General features: G+C 47.6%; 11 protein-coding genes across 14 annotated transcripts; 5 read left to right on the top strand and 6 right to left on the bottom strand.

The window, feature by feature from the left end:
• The first annotated feature begins 764 nt into the window (after positions 1-764).
• Positions 765-2314, top strand: TERG_04471 (uncharacterized protein). 2 transcript variants are annotated; one of them, XM_003235369.2, is made up of 3 exons: positions 765-977; positions 1086-1354; positions 1435-2314. In XM_003235369.2, exons 1-3 carry the CDS (start codon positions 926-928, stop codon positions 1672-1674), a joined length of 561 nt encoding a protein of 186 aa, XP_003235417.1. In that variant the 5' UTR covers positions 765-925; the 3' UTR covers positions 1675-2314. The 2 variants fall into 2 exon arrangements, with proteins under 2 accessions (XP_003235417.1, XP_047606303.1); XM_047749799.1 differs by having other exon boundaries at positions 765-1354.
• A 320-nt stretch (positions 2315-2634) lies between these two features.
• Positions 2635-4753, top strand: TERG_04470 (serine-tRNA ligase). Of its 3 annotated transcripts, XM_003235368.2 has the most exons (6): positions 2635-3047; positions 3110-3180; positions 3245-3828; positions 3882-3972; positions 4022-4390; positions 4455-4753. In XM_003235368.2, exons 1-6 carry the CDS (start codon positions 2915-2917, stop codon positions 4626-4628), a joined length of 1422 nt encoding a protein of 473 aa, XP_003235416.1. In that variant the 5' UTR covers positions 2635-2914; the 3' UTR covers positions 4629-4753. The 3 variants fall into 3 exon arrangements, with proteins under 3 accessions (XP_003235416.1, XP_047606301.1, XP_047606302.1); XM_047749797.1 differs by having other exon boundaries at positions 4022-4753; XM_047749798.1 differs by having other exon boundaries at positions 2635-3180.
• A 420-nt stretch (positions 4754-5173) lies between these two features.
• On the top strand, positions 5174-6995 carry TERG_04469 (uncharacterized protein; the record flags this gene model as incomplete). Its single annotated transcript, XM_003235367.1, has 6 exons — positions 5174-5481; positions 5632-5939; positions 6004-6636; positions 6701-6759; positions 6822-6903; positions 6967-6995. 6 exons carry the CDS (start codon positions 5174-5176, stop codon positions 6993-6995), a joined length of 1419 nt encoding a protein of 472 aa, XP_003235415.1.
• A 1138-nt stretch (positions 6996-8133) lies between these two features.
• Positions 8134-8982, top strand: TERG_08815 (uncharacterized protein; the record flags this gene model as incomplete). Its single annotated transcript, XM_003235366.2, has 1 exon — positions 8134-8982. One exon carries the CDS (start codon positions 8134-8136, stop codon positions 8980-8982), a length of 849 nt encoding a protein of 282 aa, XP_003235414.2.
• A 293-nt stretch (positions 8983-9275) lies between these two features.
• Positions 9276-9656, bottom strand: TERG_04468 (uncharacterized protein; the record flags this gene model as incomplete). The annotated part of the gene is made up of 1 exon (XM_003235365.2): positions 9276-9656. The coding sequence occupies exon 1, from the start codon at positions 9612-9614 to the stop codon at positions 9276-9278; it is 339 nt and encodes a 112-aa protein (XP_003235413.2). The 5' UTR covers positions 9615-9656.
• Positions 9657-11663: 2007 nt separating this feature from the next.
• On the bottom strand, positions 11664-13640 carry TERG_04466 (uncharacterized protein). Its single transcript, XM_047748262.1, has one exon. It carries the CDS (start codon positions 12403-12405, stop codon positions 12052-12054), a length of 354 nt encoding a protein of 117 aa, XP_047604239.1. The 5' UTR covers positions 12406-13640; the 3' UTR covers positions 11664-12051.
• Positions 13641-14256: 616 nt separating this feature from the next.
• On the bottom strand, positions 14257-14670 carry TERG_12151 (serine/threonine-protein kinase bur1; the record flags this gene model as incomplete). The annotated part of the gene is made up of 1 exon (XM_047751152.1): positions 14257-14670. The coding sequence occupies one exon, from the start codon at positions 14668-14670 to the stop codon at positions 14257-14259; it is 414 nt and encodes a 137-aa protein (XP_047606300.1).
• A 335-nt stretch (positions 14671-15005) lies between these two features.
• TERG_12150 (serine/threonine-protein kinase bur1) lies at positions 15006-15472 on the bottom strand (the record flags this gene model as incomplete). Its single annotated transcript, XM_047751151.1, has 2 exons — positions 15006-15273; positions 15339-15472. The coding sequence occupies 2 exons, from the start codon at positions 15470-15472 to the stop codon at positions 15006-15008; spliced, it is 402 nt and encodes a 133-aa protein (XP_047606299.1).
• Positions 15473-16924: 1452 nt separating this feature from the next.
• Positions 16925-17609, top strand: TERG_04464 (uncharacterized protein; the record flags this gene model as incomplete). Its single annotated transcript, XM_047748261.1, has 2 exons — positions 16925-17004; positions 17051-17609. The coding sequence occupies 2 exons, from the start codon at positions 16925-16927 to the stop codon at positions 17607-17609; spliced, it is 639 nt and encodes a 212-aa protein (XP_047604238.1).
• A 1026-nt stretch (positions 17610-18635) lies between these two features.
• TERG_12149 (uncharacterized protein) lies at positions 18636-19430 on the bottom strand (the record flags this gene model as incomplete). The annotated part of the gene is made up of 1 exon (XM_003235359.2): positions 18636-19430. One exon carries the CDS (start codon positions 19428-19430, stop codon positions 18636-18638), a length of 795 nt encoding a protein of 264 aa, XP_003235407.2.
• A 513-nt stretch (positions 19431-19943) lies between these two features.
• On the bottom strand, positions 19944-21595 carry TERG_12148 (uncharacterized protein). The gene has a single exon (XM_047751150.1). The coding sequence runs from the start codon at positions 20802-20804 to the stop codon at positions 20487-20489; it is 318 nt and encodes a 105-aa protein (XP_047606298.1). The 5' UTR covers positions 20805-21595; the 3' UTR covers positions 19944-20486.
• Positions 21596-21624: the final 29 nt, after the last annotated feature.

Genomic DNA, 21624 nt, shown 5'->3' with positions numbered 1-21624 from the left:
TCTATAGATAGACACATATAAATGGCTGCAGCCCGAGGAGAAAAAAAAAAAGAGAAAGGAAAAAGAGAGAAAAACCTCACTTTTCGGCGTTGCTACGCTGTGGCGGGTATCCACTGTTTAGGCGCCGTCTGCCTGTTTTATATTAACCAGATGCCTGTACAGTTAACAGAAACTATGTTCAGTTTAGCAAAAAAAAAAAAAGAAGACCAAGTACAATATCAAAACTTATATACATCCTCACCCAGGTCCGGTGGGTGAGAAGGGGTTGAAGAAGGGGTTGTCCGACAGGGACGCACTACTTGGCCTGAAAGAAGGGAATACGTATTAATCTATACAAAGCAGACAAGTGGCATGCCCGCCATCGCCGCAGGCCGTGAATTGATGATACAGCCAGGACGAACTCAACGTCATCTCGAGATGCAAGCTTTCCCAGCATCCTGGCTAGATCGCAGAAGCCAAAAGCAAGCATAAAAAGGCCAGAAGCAGCTACCAGAAGCATCTTTTCCAGCCTTTATTTCGAAGACGTTATATAAAGCCGCTGCCGCCAGTAGTTAGTTCAGTAGTTAGTTCTCTTGAGTATATAACACCTAGTTGGCTTATATCTCGCCGGCTTCGTCCTGCTTTCTTTTCTTCTTCTTCTTCTTCCCCGTCTCTTTGCCTGGAACTGCAAATACGAAGCAGAAACTCGACCGAGCTCGAGATCCAGACACAAACCTTAACAACACAAGAAAAATATCTCGTCCTGCTTCTCTCTCTCTCTCTTCTCTCTCTCTCCTTCTTCTTCTTCTTCTTCTTATTCTCTTCTTCGCCTTTTCTGCTTCTTCTTTTATCTTCATCTGCGCCTTTATCTCCCTCTTTGCCTCCTTTATCCTCCCTGCTGTCCATCCTCAGAGTGCAGCTGTCTGCCACTGATCCTACCATCACCATGGTCGCTACCAAACAACGCAAGGTCGCCATAGTGGGCAGTCGGGCCGTTGGTAAGTGAACCCAACACCAGAGACAAGAGACAAGATACAAGAGACAACAGACTTGATATAGAAGAAGAACAAACAAAAGACAGAGGTACGATGGCTAACAGATGGCAGGCAAATCGTCGCTGACCGTCCGCTTCGTCGAGGGCACCTTTGTCGAGAACTACTACCCGACGATCGAGAACACCTTCAACCGCACCATCAAGCACAAGGGCCAGGACTACATGACCGAGATCGTCGACACGGCTGGCCAGGATGAATACAGCATCCTCAACTCGAAGCATTTCATCGGCATCCATGGCTACATGATCGTCTACTCTGTCGCCTCCAGACAGTCCTTTGAGATGGTAACCGTCATCCGTGACAAGATCCTCAACCACCTCGTGCGTCTTTCTTCTTCTTCTTCTTCTTCTTCTCTTCATATTTAACAGTTATAGCAACACTGGATGCTAACAGCTTCTAGGGCCAGGACTGGGTTCCTCTCGTGCTCGTCGGCAACAAGTGCGATCTCCCCGCAGACGTGCGAACGGTCTCTGCGGAAGAAGGCAAGAAGTTGGCCGAGAGCTTCAACTGCGCCTGGGCTGAAGCCAGCGCCCGCAACGACACAAACGTCTCGTCCACTTTTGAGCTGATGATCGCTGAGATCGAGAAGTCCCAGACGCCCAGCGAACCAGCGAACAACGGCAAGTGTCTCGTCATGTAGACCCCTCCGCGGGGCCCTCCATCTTCCGACGTTCGCCTTGCCTTGCCGTTGCTTTCCTTTCCGCTTTACTTGCTTTGTTTGGGGATGGTCAAAGTCATACACGACTGATGTGAGGCGGCGGATGGCTTTACGGTGCGACTCGAGCTTCGGCGTGTCACCTTCCACCCATCCTCGATCAAATGATTGAACAACAAAACAAACAAATCCAAACCGTCCATTAAACTAGTCACGATCACGGCTTATCCTTTCGACCTTTTCTTACCACTCGATCGATATCTCCTCGATACGAAACTACCGGCTTCTCTATCTACTGGCTGCAACATGGTTATACCCTTTGCCTCACTTTTCTCTTTTCCTCTTTTTCTCTAACTGTGTCTTTGTTTCTCTTAACTCTGCGTTGATTCTTCTTCTGTTCCTCGGGTCGGTCGGTTCGGCTTCTCTTCTTGCTTTGCTGTCTCTTCTTTTAACCCACCCCCCTCCTTTCTACTTTTATCCCTGGCTGGATTTAATGCTTCTTTTTCTTCCCTTTTTCTCCCCCTGCCAGGGCTGGTGGCTGACGCTGATGATGACGAGCATACCCCCTTTTCCTTCTTCTTTTTCCTTTTCTTCCTCTTCATCTCTTTTCCTTCGTTTCATGGGACTACGGGTTGATAGACCAGCGTTAGAACGGATTGGGGTCAAGCACTGCATGTATGTTATTTTATGTTATGTGTTTTTTTTTTTTTTTTTTTTTTTTTTTTTTTTTTTTTTTTCATGTTTTCCATGCTTCCTCATGTCTCTCTATGGTAATAACAGTAATATCTAATTATCCCCTATCTCTTACCTACTCGTCTGATATCTATCCCGCTGATCTGTTGTCCATCCCACCTCTGCACGCCGTACTGCCATCTTTGATATCGGACGCTGTTATCGCCCACTGCGCTTATCGACACGGCCCAAACGCCACGCCAACCGTACTTTTACCCCTCCAGTTTCTTTTTTCTTTTTTTCTCGACTTTTCAACTCTCTCATCAACATACAAAAAAAAAGACCGCCAGGGCAGCGAAGAAAAAGACACTCGACAGCCTCGCAGTCGCAGTCACTGCAGCCCATCTCTCGTCTCTACTCCGTGTCTGCTCGCATAGAGGCCTGTCTCTCGTTCAGCCCTGCTGGTTGTTGACGCTGTTTGCCAGCACTCACCCCGCACTGCGATAACTAAAAATAATAAGATAGAAAAGCTGCATAAGGCAGACAGGTCAAGATGCTCGACATCGCTGACCTCATCCCCGAGCGAGGAGGAGACCCAAAGAAGGTCAAGGAGAGCCAGAGAAGACGGTTTGCCTCTGAAGAGCTCGTCGACGAAGTTGTGGCCTTGTATGAGGATGCTCGCCGGAGTAAGTTGACTCGAGAACTACTGACTCATTATTACTGTGTGGGCTAACGTCGTCTTCTGCAGCACGATATGAGGCTACGCAGGTCGGATCAAGGATCAATGCCGTACAAAAGGAGATTGGCATGAAGAAGAGGGTTGGTCTTCGCGAAGGGATATAGTAGGGGATGTTGATGGAGATGGCTAACAAACGGTCAATAGAATAAAGAGGACGCAACAGACCTGCTGGCGGAAAAGGCAAAGCTAGAAGAAGAGAAGAAAGCGATCGAGGACCGAGCAGTACAGTGCGAGCAGCTTCGGGACCGCCGACTGAAGACAATCGGAAACTACGTCGACGACTCCGTCCCCGTCGACAAGAACGAGGACAACAACGCCGTCCTCCGCACCTGGGCACCGCCAGACGTCAAGGTCGAGAAGCGAGACTGTCTCTCCCACCATGAAGTGCTCTACCGGCTTGATGGCTACGACCCAGAGCGAGGAGTCAAGATCGTAGGACATAGAGGATACTGTCTGACGGGCTATGGACTGTTCCTCAATCTTGCGCTCGTCAACTACGGACTTGAATTCCTGTTTAACAAGGGATATAAGCCCAATCAGCCACCGCATTTCATGTTGAGGAATTACATGGCCAAGACAGCGCAGTTGGAGCAGTTCGATGAGGAACTATACAAGGTTACTGAGAGCGAAGATCCAAGCACAGATAAGTATTTGATTGCTACGTCTGAGCAGCCCTTGTCTGCCTTGCACGACGGAGAGTGGATTTTGGAAAAGGAGCTTCCTATAAAGTAGGTTATGCCCTCGTATTTATTACAGAATATGTTGTGGCTAACTCCGATAGATATGCTGGATACAGCACCTGTTACCGAAAGGAGGCTGGCGCCCACGGTAAAGACGCCTGGGGTATCTTCCGAGTTCATCAGTTCGAGAAGGTATGCATTGGAGCTCCCAAGATACGACTATCAAGGCTAACAACCATAGATTGAGCAATTCCTGATAACGAAGCCAGAGGAGTCATGGAAGGCCTTTGACGAGATGATCGATACATCTGAAGAATTCTACAAGTCGCTCAAGATTCCCTACCAGGTCATTGCCATCGTCTCTGGTGCCTTGAACAACGCTGCGTCCAAGAAGCTGGACCTGGAGGCATGGTTCCCCTTCCAGGGAGAGTACAAGGAACTCGTCTCCTGCTCGAACTGTACCGACTATCAGACCCGCGAGCTGGACATCCGGTTCGGCTCGAAGAAGCTTACCGACGTCAAGAAGAACTACTGCCATGCTCTCAACGCCACGCTGTGTGCCACCGAGCGAGCCCTATGCTGTATCCTGGAGAACTACCAGCAGGAAGACGTAAGTTTCGCCTATCCCCCCCCACCTTTCTACCTCTTTGTGTCGTTGTTCTGACATGTCCTAGGGTATCATCGTGCCAGAGGTCCTGCGCAAGTACATCCCCGGCAACCCAGAGTTCCTCCCGTATGTCAGGGAGCTGCCCAAGGACACCACCTCGCAGAAGGTCAAGGCCAAGGGAGGAAAAGCCGATGCGGCAAAGGCGGACCTGGCCAAGGGCGTCGAGAACATGAAGGTCTAACCAATGTATTTCGCCAGACTACGTACTTAGTGCCATGCTGGACAACGAACAAGTAACAAACAACTGCCAAAAAAAGTACCGAAAGTATTGTTAGTCGCAGCCTGCATGAACTAGCGGCTTGTTCCTGGTCAGCAGCCAGGGGTCTCCCCCGACGCCGGGCGGAGGGAAGTAGATACAAGACAACCAGGGCCCTTTATAGATCAAGCCATAGGGCGCGTGCAGGCCAGCGTCACTCAAAGTAGCTTGTCTACCGCCCTCTGCCTCTCTGCCCACCAACCGGTTCGCTCTTATGCGCGAGAGATAAGAGACAATGGGATGGCTAAGAAGCGAGCCTTTTTTAGTCAGCGGGGCCGCTTTTAGCTGGAGCAAGCAGGACTTGAGCGATAAGAGTCATCTTCATGCACGCAGCGAACAACTCACGGCGGTGCGCTGACAGCTAGCGAGCTGGCGATAGTTATTAAAAAGCCCATCAATCCCTCGTCCCGGCCTGTTCTTCTTCTTCTTCTTCTTTTTCTGCTCTCGCCATCCTCAACAGCCCTGCCACCATGTCTCCTCCGACAGAGATCAGCGGCGCCGCTCGCAACCTCTCGGACCAGGTCTCTACCAGCGTGAACCTGTCTGTCTCGCCCTCAGCAACTCGTCCCTCTCCTCTCTCCAGCTTCGATGCCCGAACAGCCAGACAAACCTCCGTCTCCCGCCCAAAGCTGCTCAAGCCCTTCGCTACCAAGGACATCAAGGTCCTGCTGCTCGAGAATGTCAACATCACCGGCCGCAGCATGCTCTCCGAGCAGGGCTACCAGGTCGAATTCCTCAAGTCTTCGCTCCCAGAAGACCAATTGATCGAGAAAATCAGGTCAGTTCACATTTCTTATTCCTCTTTTCCCTTCCTTCCTTCCTTCTTTCTTTCTTTCTTTTTTTCTTTTTTTTCTCCTCCGAGTCTATCTCAGATCCCGCAAAAAAACGTTCGGAGAATTTTACGGCTGACGGAACTACGGAACTACAGGGATGTGCATGTCATCGGTATCCGATCCAAGACCAAACTGACCGAGAGAGTGCTCAAGGAAGCGCACAATCTGCTGGTCATCGGATGCTTCTGTATCGGAACGAACCAGGTCGATCTACAGTATGCCGCCAACAACGGCATTGCGGTGTTTAACTCTCCATTCAGCAATTCCCGCAGCGTTGCTGAGCTGATGATTGCCGAGATCATCACCCTTGCCCGTCAACTGGGTGATCGATCGCTTGAAATGCACAATGGAACCTGGAACAAGCTTAGCAATAAGTGCTGGGAGGTCCGTGGGAAGGTTCTTGGTATAACCACCCCCCTCATTTTTTTTTTTTACTTTTTCTTCTTCGTACTGATGGTGTTTTCAAGGTATAATCGGATACGGACATATTGGCTCCCAGCTCTCTGTCCTTGCAGAGGCCATGGGCATGACGGTCATTTACTACGATGTAGTCAACCTCATGGCCATGGGGACCGCCAGACAGGTGCCTACGATGCAACAGCTGCTCAACACAGCCGACTTCGTCACCCTGCATGTTCCGGAGCTACCTGAGACTAAAAACATGTTCTCCGCCCAACAGTTCGAGCAGATGAAAGATGGCAGCTATCTTCTCAACGCTAGCCGTGGGAGCGTGGTCGACATCCCTGCCCTGATCCATGCCATGCGTACCGAGAAGATCGCCGGTGCAGCCTTGGACGTGTACCCCAGCGAGCCTCGAGGTAACGGAGATTACTTCAACAAGGATCTAGCACCCTGGGCAAGTGACCTGCGGAGCCTGAAGAATATCATTCTCACCCCTCATATTGGAGGCAGCACCGAGGAGGCACAGAGTGCCATCGGCATCGAAGTCGGACAGGCTTTAATAAGATACGTCAACGAGGGAACCACCCTTGGTGCAGTTAACATGCCCGAGGTCACTCTTCGATCTTTGACTATCGACGAGCCAAACCATGCTAGAGTTATTTTCATCCACAACAACGTTCCCGGTGTGCTGCGAAAAGGTTTGCGGCCCCCCACCTTAATTTCTTTCAATTTTCTTTTACCTCAAGACTAACTTGGCTCTAGTCAACGAGATTCTCGGCGACCACAATGTTGATAAACAGATGACAGACAGCAGAGGAGATGTACGTTATTTTCTCCCTGTGTAATTACCAAACGGTCAATTGCTAACACTACGAACTTCTAGGTTGCCTACCTGATGGCTGACGTCAGCAATGTCGACTCTGAAAACATCAAAGATCTATACGACCAACTAGAGGGCCTCTCATGTATGTGCACCTAACTATTACTATTCCTTCAAAACAAGTTCCGTTAACTAACGAAACATTTAGCCCGGATTATGACCCGTATCCTCTTCTAAATAAGGCATCCCTGCCCTTATAGAACAGAAGTAAAAAGAAAAAAAGCGTTAGCATATATATATATATTTAAAATTCATCTTCATTAATACTTCAACCTACACAGGCCGGGATTTTCATTTTCGGGCGAGGAGATTTACTGGCAAATTGCTTTGAGTTGGAATTATGATGGACGATGACGATTCTCACGGTCTCATGCATGGTTTATTTCTGTCTTTGCTACTTCTATCTGTTTATTCTTAGCTATCTTCAATTCAACATTGCCACAAACGGGCTCGACAGTTATGACGAATATCAGGATAAGCACTATACACCAACAGACGGCGACTTCATACCACCAAGTCGAGGCAAGTTGCTACTGTGTGTAGGCGGAATGAATGAAGCGATAGACTTTAAGGTTGATCTTGGCAAATAAAAGTAGCCAATTATATGATGAGCCATACATCGAACTCTCTATATCTCTTCAATAAAATGGCTGCTAACGTTTTAACTACTGGGGCAATCGCATCAGAACCTTATTGCACTTATAGATATAAAAATGCTCAACCCAGGCAAGTTGTCCGCCTCTCGAGGCAACAAGCTCTGCGAAAATTTCAAAACAAGGGATGAACAAGACTATTTATATCTCACTGAATGTGTGATAATTCATTTACCTATCATTTTCCTTCACCAATATTCGAATTACGCATCGCCCAAGAATACCTGCAAAGAGACACACTTAGCCAAAGGGTATCAACCATAATCTATTCTTAAATCTACAATTTATCACCTCTACAGCCACTGCTCATGTCTTCTTCCACCGACCGGAGCCACATCCAGCGCCTTCTAGCCCGCAGCCGTACTAAACTGAATGGATTCAATAGTCCTCTCTTTAGACTGCCAGCAGAACTTCTGGCCATGGTAGTCAAAAACCTGGACAACGAAAACGACAGGATTGCCTTAGGATTTACCTGTTCCCGATTCTTCTATTCTGATGCCCTTAAGGATACCCTATCAAATAAGAAATCAAGATTCAAGGGACTTTGCATGTTGGAGAGAAACGGGGAGTTACAGCATTGCTGCCGAGGGTGTTTAGCTGTTCATGGTCCCGAAGCCTTTTCTAGCTTTTAACTAAGCAAGCCGCCATCAGTACGTTATTGTATGATGACTGTGAAGTGCCTTAACTTGGGAATACACGGTAATTTCAGTTTTGCGGACGTCAAGAAGCTAGTATCGCAAGAGAGAGGAGATTGTTATACTAATTGGCTTCCCACGATATTTTCTTCGCCTGAGGTCACACTAGAGTATCACCTCCCCATATTCCCTCAAGGGGCAGACGTTGATCCTGCAGGTTTTGATTCTCTTATTAAGACCCTTAATTATGCACTCTGTCCACATATGCGTGCAAATCAACCGGGAGTACATCTTCTATACGTTCGAAAGCCTGGCGCTGAGCCTCGTCCAGGATGGATAGATCCTTCCGCAAGGTGTTTTGAATGCAAAACTGTGGTGACAGCTTGCGACTTGCCGAGTTCTACTCCTGGAAACGATGGCCGGGTTTGGTTAGCACTCAAGGTCAGTCGATCTATTGGAAGGCTCTATTCTCCACTAGAGCCAACGTGGCGTAACCAGTCCTTTTCTACCAAGATTTTTAATTGGGAAAGGTATAACAAAGTGAGAAGCAAATGGTGCCGGGACTTTTGGAGGGAAAATCCTACAGCTTACGTGGGGTGGGAGGACGAGGAATGTCTGCAGAACGTCCCCGTCCACCCATACATTCCCCCAACCGGGACAGGATATGGGCAAAGTAGGCTTACGCCTAATATCGGTGCGTCTTTTTCAAGAGAACAGCAGAGAGTAAATCGCTGGCTGTATTGGTGCAATCTTATCCCAGAATGGGTGCATAGGAAGTTCGCGCCTGTCTATAGACTCGAGGTCTCTAATTGGACGGGTACGACGGTGGTGAGTCGCAAATGTGGTGAAGTTCCTGAAGTAAAAGAAATATTGTGACTGATTTGCATATCATTGAAATATACTCATATTGGATTCGAGTAGTTTGAATGTAATAGTTTCTATCCCTAGAGAGTATAGAGACGCTGGACTTTGCGGTAGTGACGTATGAAGTTGAGAGGGATAAAATGACATAAATGTGAGGATTAAATGTTGCAGGAAGGAGTCACCCAGAGCGCCTGCCGCCGTTGAATGTAATAATGGATTCGCAGTTTCCTTAAGTTCGTGTTTAGATATGCCATTATATTCCCTATCAGACGGGCCATCAATGTCCTTAGCCAGCGTCCTTACAGTTAGTGCATAACACCAGGAGTTGTTTTTAATCCTAAGACTATGTCGTGGATTGCTGCATTTGCTACCGTCGGGGCTTCCTCCCACTCGCTGATGGTTTTCATTGCGCGGGTGGCCTCCTCGCACACCCGGCGGCTTTCGGCACTTAGGCGTATGCTCGCCTCATTCCGCTGGGAGACTGCTATCTCCCGCTGCAGGAGCTCTCTCTCGCGGCCCCTTAGCTCCCTTCTTTTGATGTAGACGTTGGACCACTGGCTCGCAAGCCTCTGCTCCCAGTCTACAATCTCCTCCTCCCGTTCCTCCAGCTCCTTATTCTTCTCCTTTTCCTTCTTCTTCTCCATTTCCGCACGCCATGCTCGCAACTCGGAAGAGACTGCGCACGCGGCGATAACGCCAGTCCTTGAAGAAAGGGATACATTGCTCCGGCTAGAGCAGAGGCGGCAGACGTCCATCCGCAGGTACGTCCAGCAGAATTGTGGATAGGGGCGACGGCCCTCCTACCGGTGAATGGGGCACCGGTACCTTGGAGGGATCCCCCTAACGGTTAAGAAATCCTCTATTAAAGAGGTTGGTTAGGTCTGGCAAGCCTAGCTACACCAGCGAGAGTTCGCACTTTTACGCAGTGCTGGTGACGAGTAGCCATATAAAAAAGGAATATGGTGAAACGAAGACGAACTCATAGCTTTATGGTCTGGGAGTTGAATCGACAGATATCCATTGACATAAGGATATCGCGGCGGACATAAACACCTGGACTCCATTAAAAGGAAGCATACCACCTCATGATAACTTCTTTAACGAAAAAGCACCCGCATGATATCCCCTACCATCCCCAACGATTAATCCACAATGGCGTTGTGCCTCCAAACTCTACGGATCACGGATAAAACAATGATGCCCGGAAAACCCTGGGAATCTCTTGAGTGGCGAAGTGATTCTCATGCCACATGAAGAGACCTGCCGAGTTTGCTTGAAAACCCCGGATGGGAATTAATGAAAGAGAAGAAAACAGAAATCTAGCAAGTAACTTAAGCTAGGCCGTGCAAAAACCGCAACATGAGATGGGCCATCCCAGAGATCTAGCAGCCAAATCCAGCAAGGAAGAGAAATGCATCCGAGAGCCGCCTGTGGAAGACGTTTCTCAACAATTCTGCTCCTATCAGGATATTACTATGTTGAAGCCTGGGTATATTTGTTGATTGTAGCCGAATGCCTCCCAGAATACAATACTTGGATATCCAGGAGAAGCCGCTCGCTCCCTATTCAGCGCTTGATGATCTCCTAGGACATACACCACTCAGACACCTTTCAGCATAAAAAATCAAACAGAGCAGGAAAGGTTATAATCCAGTATATCAAAAGAGAAGAATCACACGAAACTCCGGATCCTTGGATAGCGACGAGTACAGAGTATCAAAGGCCCCCGTTAGCGACGACGAGAACGAAGCCAGCAAACCCGTCGTGACATCGAAGTCACTCCACTGCCAAGAAGTGACTAGCCAGGTGATTATATAAACACCCACATTTTCACGTGACATACTAGTTGCCCAGGTGAACCATCCTTCAGCCAACCACCGAACTACTTACACTTGAACTTCCTTCTGCCACCTCACGAACAGACAACCATAGGCACGTCTGTTAACCAGTTGCCTTACATCCAAGAAGTCTTCAAGATCATCATGATGATAGTCCCACCAAATATCTGTCAATCAAGCCTCATTACGTTACTTACATGAGGACCTGCAAAGCTCACCCTTCAACTGCGCATAACTGAGTTCTCTCTCTTCGCCTTCAACCCTTCAGCCAAGGCTACCTTTGATGGCGATACCGCAGATTAGCTGCAAGGGACACCGGACTCTACAGTTCGATCACTTATCCCCCTTATACCCATATCCGACTACTTCGTGGCTACACCAAGCTGTTAGTAGCTGATACTTTTGTGCCCTATTTTGCGGCCTTCGCTGTTTTACAACTCGAGCTTAGGATGTTGTTGTTTACGCTGCTTGTTGGAGGAGAACGGGCGCAGCCGCTGGTTACCCGCTTCCTACCTAGGCAATCCGCCAGACACGCCCTCAAAGCCGTTCCCGACGCCCTCGGAAATTGGTCGTTGAACAGATCTGCAAGATAACTACAATGGCATGGTCAGCAACGGTTACCGCGCTCGCAGCGTGTGTTTCTGCCTTAGCGGCTTATGTTAGCGGTCCCTGCGCTTCAATAATATCCGACCATAATGAAAGGGAGAGAGCCCTAGAAAGAAGTGAGCAAGAACTGCGCGTGGGAAAGGAATCCCTGAAGAGGGAAAAAGCCCTCCTAGAAGCAGAAGAGGAGGGGCCTGGTTAAATTAGCCGCGGACAAGGGCCACGGGCCCTCTTACCGGTGAATATGGGCTTCGGTTTCTCGAAATCTGGTAGCGGGAACACCAATACAGGCTAAAGAGTCTAGCAGACAGCGCTGGGATATAAGTGATACGGAAGCGCCAGTATCGATACAGAACGTAAAAGGGGTCGTTGTTGCAGAAGTGACGATTAAAAATGAGTATCACTTGTGATTTGCTGGGGTCACAGTGCAGGTTGTATCTCGTGGCGCCCCGACGCCAGAGCCGCCATCTAGTTAGTTTCCCTCTATCAACGTATCAGGGGAAGAGGCTCCGTCACCTTCGTCGTCCTCCATGATGGGCTGTGCGGCCTGCTCTGCCTCAATAATTGCGTTAAGCGCAGCCTGGCGGCTAAGGTCCACCAAATCAATGGCGGCAGGCTTGCGAGAGGGATAGAAGCAGTGTCAGTGCATTTCACCACACGTATAACAAGGCCTCGGCGGTGGTTTGGAGTAGTCTGGCGCCGTCCTCGGAGTTTCCTTGTTCTTGGCATTCACATCAGCCGTGGCCTTTGCAGGGACTGTCCTATCCTTGCCGTCGTCCCGGTTGTTGGCGGCCTTAGACGCCGTCGTGTCAGACGTGACAGGCTTACTGTACGGCTTGTAGGCATAACCCTTAAGGCTTAGATTAATAGCCGTGGCTAGGGGCCACGGGCCCTCTGGTGAATATGGGCACCGAGCTCTGACAATTCCAGCAGAAACTGGAAAGGATTCTGGGGGAAACAAAAAGAGGGAGGAAGAGAACATAGTGATAAGCATATTACGGATGTAAATATGAATACCAGGATCTTATTGCAAGAAATACAAAGTCTCGCAATAGCCCGTTGACGAATGAGTAACCACACGCCCAGCGAGGGTTTTGGTCCAGCCATTGATCAAATCACACGCCGTCTTATATACTTGCTCTGCAGTCCCCAGAGAGCATAAAAGTATACTAATCCTTCATGCCTAAGTCCCCCCTATACTAGTTCCTCCTAGCTCCTTGACTAGTAAATTTACATTGCATCAGTCAATCTTCTAGGATCTCTTTCCTTAGATACGCAAGGGACAGCCGTAAGCCTATCGTTAAATTTTCGTCTTACATTCAGGCTCTTATTTAGTTACCCTGTTTGTCTTTAGCATTGTTCGACCTAGTTCCCCCGGTATACCCGTATATCAATCCGCAGTGATATCTTGTTCCTATGTCTCCATGCATTATCAATACTATAGCGATGCGTGGTCATAATGACTCCTCAAGCCACTAGCAAGTGATTCCGTTTATCAAGAGCACCTGGATGCTTTAGTTTGTCCAGTCGTACCTCTTGGAAATTTTCATGGAATTATTATTATTCAATTGAGCAGTATTTATAGAGCTCCAGTTAGAAGACTGTGAGGCTCTCCTGGATAGCAATACAAGTTAAGTTCACTCACACGAATTATAGTACGGACTAATTTAAATAAGCTGTAAACAAATGGGCTGTAAACAAATGGGCTGTCCATATTGCGCCTGAAATCCATGTCTCGATACGACAAACATATTGAAAGTCTTTGATTCATCCACTATATGCTCGCAGAACTCCTGTCTAGTTCGCCTGATGCACAGTGCCTTTCCACATCACAATAAATGAAGAATATAACAGAAAGTGAAAATGATGGGTTGAATACGGCGGATATTCGGATATATTCCCCTGGGCTGTAGAGGAAAACATTGGTGCGGGAATGAAGAAAGGGTGAATTATAAACGTAGATCTGCCCGCCCGAAAACGAGCGAATTATCGCCTGTACAAATGATGGGACAAAGAACCAGGATCTCCCGATCGACTGCGGTCTCTCATTTCTGGGCTTCGACTTCGGCTTGGCCGCCAATATCGATCTCTTGATGCCGGATCTATATTATCTCGTCGTGGAGGCATGGGTCCATCAACCCCCGATCGATACCTGTCATTACCACCGCCAACGTAATTGGGAACGTATGAATCTCGCCCACTGTCACTTATACCCCCACCTCCTCGGGGTATCGGGGGCCTATCACGCCTGCTATCTTGGCCGGGGCCTCCACCCCGACGGGAACCAGTTTGCCATTGAGGGTTAGCAGGGGCCGGCGGCTTGGGTGGTAAGTTTGCATCCCGTTGCCATGCCGGAAGGTGGCTGTGAGGCTCACCGGAGGCCTTTCGCTTGTGGCCGTGGACTGGGTCAGGCATACGACTGTCATAAGGGGGTCGGGACGATGGGTGCATGTTATTCCCGTAACCAGAGCGAGCTGCTTGTGGAACTCGACTTTTCTTTGGATCTGTGGTGGGTACTCCCCGAGAAGAGCCTGAGGTCCATTCACCATGAGCTCCCATCCCAACTGATCCACCAGCAGGTGCAGGGGGCAATGCGGCCTTTTGTCCTCGGAATTTCCTTCTGTCAAGCTCATGAGAATCTTCAAATGAAGGAAGGTCGCCCGGCTTAGCGGGCAGCGGAGGGGTAGTGAAATATGGATGCTTGAGAGCATCGATGGCATTTATTCTCTTGCACCAATCAAGCCTCAGAAGTTCCGTTAGAAGAGATATTGCAACAGGGCCTTGTCTGCAGATTATGTATTAGCTATGCTGTATAGATAGAAGTAATACTTATACTGCTGATGACTTACTCATGAAAAACGGTGGCAAGTGTTGGGCGCTTGAAGCCAAAAGACCGTATGGGCTCTGCTCCTGGTAGCGAACTCCATCCTGGCATGTTTTCCTCCGTGGGGGAGCCCACAAGGTTGAATATAAGCTGTGCCTGATTAAGATCACTGGTTCCGGCGAGAATAGGCTTCCCCTTGAACATTTCGCCGAAAACACATCTGTCTCGATAATTAGCATTCTGTATGTCTACTATTGACACGTTAGGGTAAGAAGGGCTGATCTTACCCAGCACCCCAAAGGTCAATCGCCGTGGTATAGCGACGTAATTGGAGGAGAAGTTCCGGTGGCCGATACCATCGGGTGACAACCAGCGTCGTATATTCTCTCTTTGCTTCTCCGCCTCCCTTACCAGCAACAGGTGGCGCTTCATCATAGGGCCGGGCAAGGCCAAAATCCGCTATCTGAAGCACGCCGGCATTATTTATCAATAAATTTGCGGCTTTCATATCCCGATGTAATATTCGATTCTGGAGTATCACATTAGCTTATAAGCAATGGTCCTCTTGAATAACGAAGAAGTACCTCATGCAAGTACTGAAGGCCTTTTAGAAGTTGTATCATGTAACACTTTATCTGAGGCTCAGAAAAATGGACATCTGGATTCTCCAGTAATCCAGACAAGTCATGCTCCATGTATGGCGTTACCATATACATTGATGGTTTCTTTCTTCCTTCACCTGTTATAATGGTCAGACTCGTATTTAGAGACTAAAGTAGCGCACGAGAAGCAACACACCTCGGCTCCGTTCCACTGCCATTTCTTGAAGCTGTAATATGTTTGGATGTGATAGTATCTTGAGAAGTTTGATCTCTCGTAGGGCAGTGATTGGAAACTAAGCCAATGTTGGGGTCAGCAGTGTGCATGCGCCAGCTGTATTCCCAGATTGAACCCACCCCATCTTTCTCATTGTGCATTAATATTTTCTTTAAGGCGACTAACGAGCCGGCTCGTTTGGATCTGGCTTTGTAAACCTCACTTCAAGAGGGAAGAAGTATGTTAGCAGGTGTGCGATTGGGAGCAGCAAGAAGCTTGAACAATACCCGAAGGTTCCTTCACCCAGTTTCCCTAAGAACTCGAATTCGCGAATAGAGGAGCAGCCCTGAAAGCGCAAGTGACCGTCTTCATCGCGCTCTAGGGAGCGCTTAGGCCTGGGCGACGAACCCGATGCAAGCATCGTGGTGGCTCTCCAAGGGCTAATCCCCGATCCCTAAAACCGCGAAACGAGCCGTGAACGCGTTTTCGAAAATTGGTATAGCACGGATGGTCGAAGAGTAATTGCGCCGCAACTCCGGAACGCAGGACGAGGTAGGGTAAGGGGTAAAAGGACTGGCGATCTCTCGAGCGGTGATATTCAAGTCTTAGGTTGTCTAATAGCTCGAAAGCTCGGAGTTGCGACACTGATTAAAATAGAGTTTAGGTAGAAATGTGTTGTCGGAAGCTCTAATCTTCCATTCCGTATTATGTAATACACTAGCGCCACTCCATTTTATAGATACACGTGATAATACAATGACTAAGCCAAAAAAGGGTCTCGGAGTTGGCTAGACTTCTCTAGAAGTCGCTGTCTCGATTCAAAGTAATCAGGGGAGGATCTTGGTTTCAGTTGATTATTACTAATATCGAAAAGACACAGTGTATTATAGTCCAGAACATGCAAAAATGGGCCTCTTTCCAACCGATACGTTGATGGACTATAACTTATAAGCGGAGACTTAATGCTGACCGTTTTTCTTAACGCTCTTTTCATTGCGGCTTGTAGGTATTTCTACGAGCCGCATAACGAATTAAGAAGCTTCCGCTTTCCTATATTATAATATTTATTACTTAATTAGCGATATCAAAAAGATAATACTAAGGCCAGAGTAGAGGTATCTTGATAGAAGCTAACAACTTAAGCTTCGCCAAGGCCGGGTGTTTATGCAAGGCTCGATTTAGCGCGCGGACCCGAGACCCGAAACTCAAAAACTTACCGTTAAGGCAACACCCAACTCTGCCGTTTGGCTAAAATGTCGATTCCACGCCGGTCTTGAATCTATAGTCGTTTTCAGACAGTTGCCGGACATGGACTGGTATTTACATGGAGCCCTCAAAAATTTTGGAAAGTGCCTGACTGTAGCACGTATAGACCTTAACTTGGTCAAACCAAGATATTAGAAATTTTGATGCTGGAGTTTCCAATGTATAGTACATAGAGAACAGCGGGGATTCTCGGGGTTGGCAAGTAGGTTATCAACTATCGACGTAATTCAATAGGGTGTGAGTTTGCATTACCAGGGAGAAAGAGTAAATCACAAATAGAAGTGAAGTTGGTATGACGCGATCGACTGTTAACTCGACTATAACTTCAAATGGATTTTTGAATTCAAACTGCTGCAATTTCGCACACCCCTTTATATCTCTTTCTCAGCTTCTCTGTTCCCGAGCTCCAGATTATCTTCAAGGCTGCCACATAAGCTACCCATTTCACCCGCCAATCCACATCAAGCTATCCAAGCAGACTATTGCATTCTGGTGTACTAACTTGTCCCATGTCGTTTTCTCGTCAGTTATTGTCAAAAGAAGTCTGTTATGCTGATGCTTACACTTTGTACTCATCATCAGCAAGTTCATCACTCACAAGAAAGAGATGAACCGAAGGCTCCTCAGAGAACGATGGAGAAGCATTCCTCGGGGATGCGTCGATTTACAACTAGGATTATCGATGTGGTGGGCCTCACCTCGTTGAGCTCCCTGCAATTACAAAAGTCCCCAGCCTTCGGACCCTCTACACGCTAAATGGGAGAGAGCTTCACGAGCCAGTAATGGAAATTCTGGTTAAGTTTAATGTCGACTATAACCCTTACGCCGGACTATACCCAGTTCAACGTGCATCGGATGAAGATATGAAACAAGAGTGGTATAGTACGATATTTGTATCAGCGACTAAGCGCAGTCTGGATCGTTCCTGGTATCTCACCTGCAAGGAAATCCGGAAATTACTGGAAGAAAAGAATATGGCCCACTTCAATGTTGAGATTATCGATTGCCGCGCAAGTCCAGGGGGTATCCAACAAAATCCCATTCTTGTGGACCAACCCAGCTTAAAATACCATGAACAATCTATCGATGAGTATCTCTTTAGCATCAAAGAAATGGATACTTATATCTCGCCTGAAGTCAAGGAGAGGATATGGTCTGGGAATCCTTCAGTTCCCACAGGCAAAGTTCGCGGCTATGAGCTAAACCAACAAATTATTAACCCAACTAATGCTCTGGTCGATCAAGGAGTTCGCTTCTTCAAGGAGAAAAATCACCACCTAGGCAAGGTTTAAGCAGCCTCTGGATTTCGAGCTACCAACCAAGAGCATTTCATGGACTGGGCTTTGATCGAAGTCAAAGAGAATCGGCTGGGAAGGAATGATGTAAGTTCTATTAGTCGTGGTGGTTATTCCACGCTGCCAATTCAAGCCAGATCCCCCAAAATTCTGATTCCGGCCATCCACAACGAGTAAAGAATACTTACATGCCCGAGGAGACCTACATATCTGGGACTGCAATTATCGAGGAGGGAATGCAAGCATTCAAACTCGGAAACTCCTGCTTTTGGCAATGCAGGAGATTCCGGGTCACTTGTGATTAGCTGTGATGGAAAACTCGTTGGTCTGTATCTTGGAGGGGATAGAGACATTGGATGGGGCCTTTTCATCGGCTGAGAAGACCTTTTCAATGACATCAAGCTTATGACAGGCTCAAATGTTCGCGTTCCTTCTTCATAAGTTCCTATGTCGGGCTCTGGTGTGGTGTTACTGGTAGTAGAGATGTTGCTTTAACTGATTACCTGCAGCTCATATCCTGTATCAAGATGTCAATGATAACTAACTGCAGCCAGTCAGGGGTCTTCGCTTTTTGGCCCAGCTGTTTGACACAATATTAATATCAAGTACGTACAAGCCAGAGAGGTAATCAGATGCTATAGTTTCCTTTCCTTTCTTTCAGTGAACGATAGACTAGCAGTGAAAACTGGGGCCCTAGCCTCCGTCAGGTCAGAAGTCTTGGGCTTGATCTATCCATGCATCCTACAACCTGAATAACAATATCATATGCTGGTATAGGGGAAATATTTATCCCATACTTCCACGTTTGAGTAGCCCCATCTGTGATGCCTTTTGGGTGCCATGTGACAGATAGGGGCCTGCCCGGTGTTACCCAGGGGATATCTCGGGACCAAGATATCCCAGTTTATAATGCCTAATAGTCGATAGCAATAATGGTGTAGTATTGCATAGGTAACTGAATAAAATATCATTGTTATGGGTTCCATTTTCCAGTAGACCCTAGTTAACTACGTACCTAAGTACTTAGTTAGGCTTGAACTTACAATCTTTGACTCCATCCCACCATATACATCCCCCTGAATTACTCTGCGACTCCTCTCCAGACGCTTCAGGAGCTTTATCAGATTCTCGCCTGATAGCCTGGGCCGATGAGAATCCCGGTTCAACCCACGTAAATGGATGACCTCTGTCTCGCATGTCTCTCACTATTTGTTTGTTGTACATCCTCTTGTCATTTGTTAGCGATAGATCAAACTCCGTAATATTCGGATTGAGCTGATCATGCAAACGTGGTGAGCTGATAGCGTCTCCAACCGACATCCCCCGATCAATAACATTGACAATTGTTTGTAAGGTAGCAGAGGGAATTCGTGTCCCACCAGCAGATCCTGTAACAAAATAAACTTCGCCCTGCTCATTTGTAACGATGGTAGGCGACATTCCGGAAAGAGGCCTTTTACCTCCTTGGATATGGTTATTTGCAAACTCCAGTGGATTTTCGGGGTGTTTCTTGCGCTGAAAGTCAGACATGTCGTCACCAAAAATAATCCCAGTGGTCGGATCCATGACTCTGCTCCCGAACCATTCGCCGACGCTGGTCGTAAGCGATATGGCTAAGCCATCTTTGTCCAAAGCAACGACATGGGACGTCCCTCCACTATATTTCACAGTATCGTTTGACAGGCCGGGGATGGCTTGGTCGGCCCCAGTGTATGGTACTAGGTACTCAAGGATGTCCCGTAGAGTCCTGTCCTCGATGTTAACTTGATGGGGAAATCCACTTTCCGCGTTGAGTAACCATTCTTGATACTTGTCCATGTCGATAGTAGGGAAGAATTTGGGGTCAGGGTCCCCCAATCTGGATCTCTATAGCGCACAGGTTAACTACACGGGCTTGTGTATAGAGGTAGTAATGTAATCATACCTGAGCATAGCCATATCTTATTGCTTCAAGCAGCCAATGGGTGCTAAGTCCATCGGTCCCAGGTTGGAAAGCGCCAGGGAATTTTTCCAAAAGCTTTAAGATGCTGAGGACGATCGTTCCACTCGTAGGTATCGGCGTGCTTGTAACCGTATGGCCCCGGTAGTTAATACTAACATGCTTTCGCGTTTTTGCCTCGTAGTTCTCCAGATCCTCTTTCGACATTAGGCTTGCTCTTCCCTTCAGGGTTCTATAAGTGTGATCTGCGATTGTTCCCTTGTAAAAGGTACCTTCGTTCCCACTATTCGCAATTGCTTCTAGTGTCTCAGCGTATTTCGACCGGTTCAACGGGGTACCCTCCGATATCAATTGACCCCCAGGGCAAAATGTTTCGTTCCAGGGGTATTGTTTAAACCAGCCGCAACTATCATCTGGCGGAAGCGCATCCCGATCACGAGGTAAGTCCCTGGCGACGCGTTTGACAAAGTACATCAAGTCTTCATTTGCTTTGAAATCACCCTTCGCTGCTTGGATGGCGGGCCCGAAGAGCTTTTTCCAGTCCAATTTTGCATACTTGTAAATCTTTCTGAGTCCCCGAAGCTCACCTGGAACACCACTTTTTGCAGTTTTAGTAAGGGTTGAGGGATATATAAATTTTGAAAAGAGAAGGAAGGAGAACACTTACACTGATGCACCCCCTACGTGGACATCATGGCGAGGGTCGTCGTAGTAGTCATCTGTTGCTAGACTAGGTGCGGTCGTTCTGAAATCAATAGCTTCAAAGCCCTTTGGATGTTTCACCAGAGCAAAGCCTCCACCCCCAATTCCGCTGTGATACATTGCTGCTTAAACTTTAGCATATCATGAAATTTTAAACAAGGTTTTCGGAAGATCACCTACCAACCGTTCCAATGCAAAAAACTGTAGCTATGATCTAGCGGCCACGACCACGATTAATTAAAGTTCGTGCTCATAATTTGAAATATCTGCTTCAATGGCATAGGCATTCGACTTACTGCATCCGCTGCAGTAGCCTCCGCATTGTTTTTGAATAACTCAACTCCTTTATCATTGCAATACTGGCTTTCACTAGCAATGCTAATCCCACGGTCTTTTTGCGCGGCTGTATGACGGCCATTGGTCCCAGGAGGTATCACAGCTGCAGCAACCAGGGAGGTTGACTGGAGAATCACTGTGAAAACAGATTGCAAAAGCATTTTGTTGCTCTGATCGCTGTGGTGTAGCTGATGCAAGCGAGGCAGAGTCTCCATCAGGGCCGAAGAGCAGTATATATAGCACGTAGCTACATATCATAGAATATTGCGTGGCTATCTCATGATTCGAATGAATACCAAACTTGAGGTTTCCATGATCACCATGCCCTCCCCTCCCCTGTGTGACCGTATAAAGTTGGGACAGAAATCAGCTTTTTAGGCCTAGATAATATACCGTACAATATAGATTGTATGAAACTGTCCATGGCTCGATTCGCTCTTACTCCCATGTCACTTGATTGGCCGAGAAAGTGCATACAGGCCATTGATAGCATAGCAGAGAGGGTTAGTCATCTGTAAACTCCCTTCAGAGGCGCAGGCTGAATAAATTAATTATCCCTTTATGGTGAGTTGATGCGAGATTCTGGATAATGGAACGCGGGGGATTTCAGCCAGCCCAGCGAGGATGATAAACAAGTCCATGTTATATAACCAATCAGCCCATATATAAACAGCTGATTGATTAATTGCACAACATACCAAATGGATGGAGTGACTGGATTGTCGATCTCGGCATGTTCTCATTCGCATGAATAACAGTCATCTGCCAAAGAGCCGGCCAGCTTTGAGGGTTGGTCACCATTGAAATATAGGCTGACTAGTTGGTCCGCCAATTCATGTGCAGATCTCCCCTCTTTCCCTTTGGCCCCGTAGTAATAAGGCAACGATGCAGCTTTGATATATAAATAGTTGGGACTTACCATAGTGAGATGATAAGATGGTGCGACAGGGTAGTAATAACCTATACTCTGTGGCCTGGTCAGGACAAGGAAGGTGGGCTAGCGCGGGTATCCAACCATGGCAGGATATCGACCTG

The sequence above is a fragment of the Trichophyton rubrum genome (genome assembly GCF_000151425.1).
Source record: "Trichophyton rubrum CBS 118892 genomic scaffold supercont2.4, whole genome shotgun sequence".
Classification (NCBI taxonomy): Eukaryota; Fungi; Ascomycota; class Eurotiomycetes; order Onygenales; family Arthrodermataceae; genus Trichophyton; species Trichophyton rubrum.
Note: the sequence above shows the minus strand (reverse complement) of the source record. Positions and strands in the feature narration are given on the sequence as shown.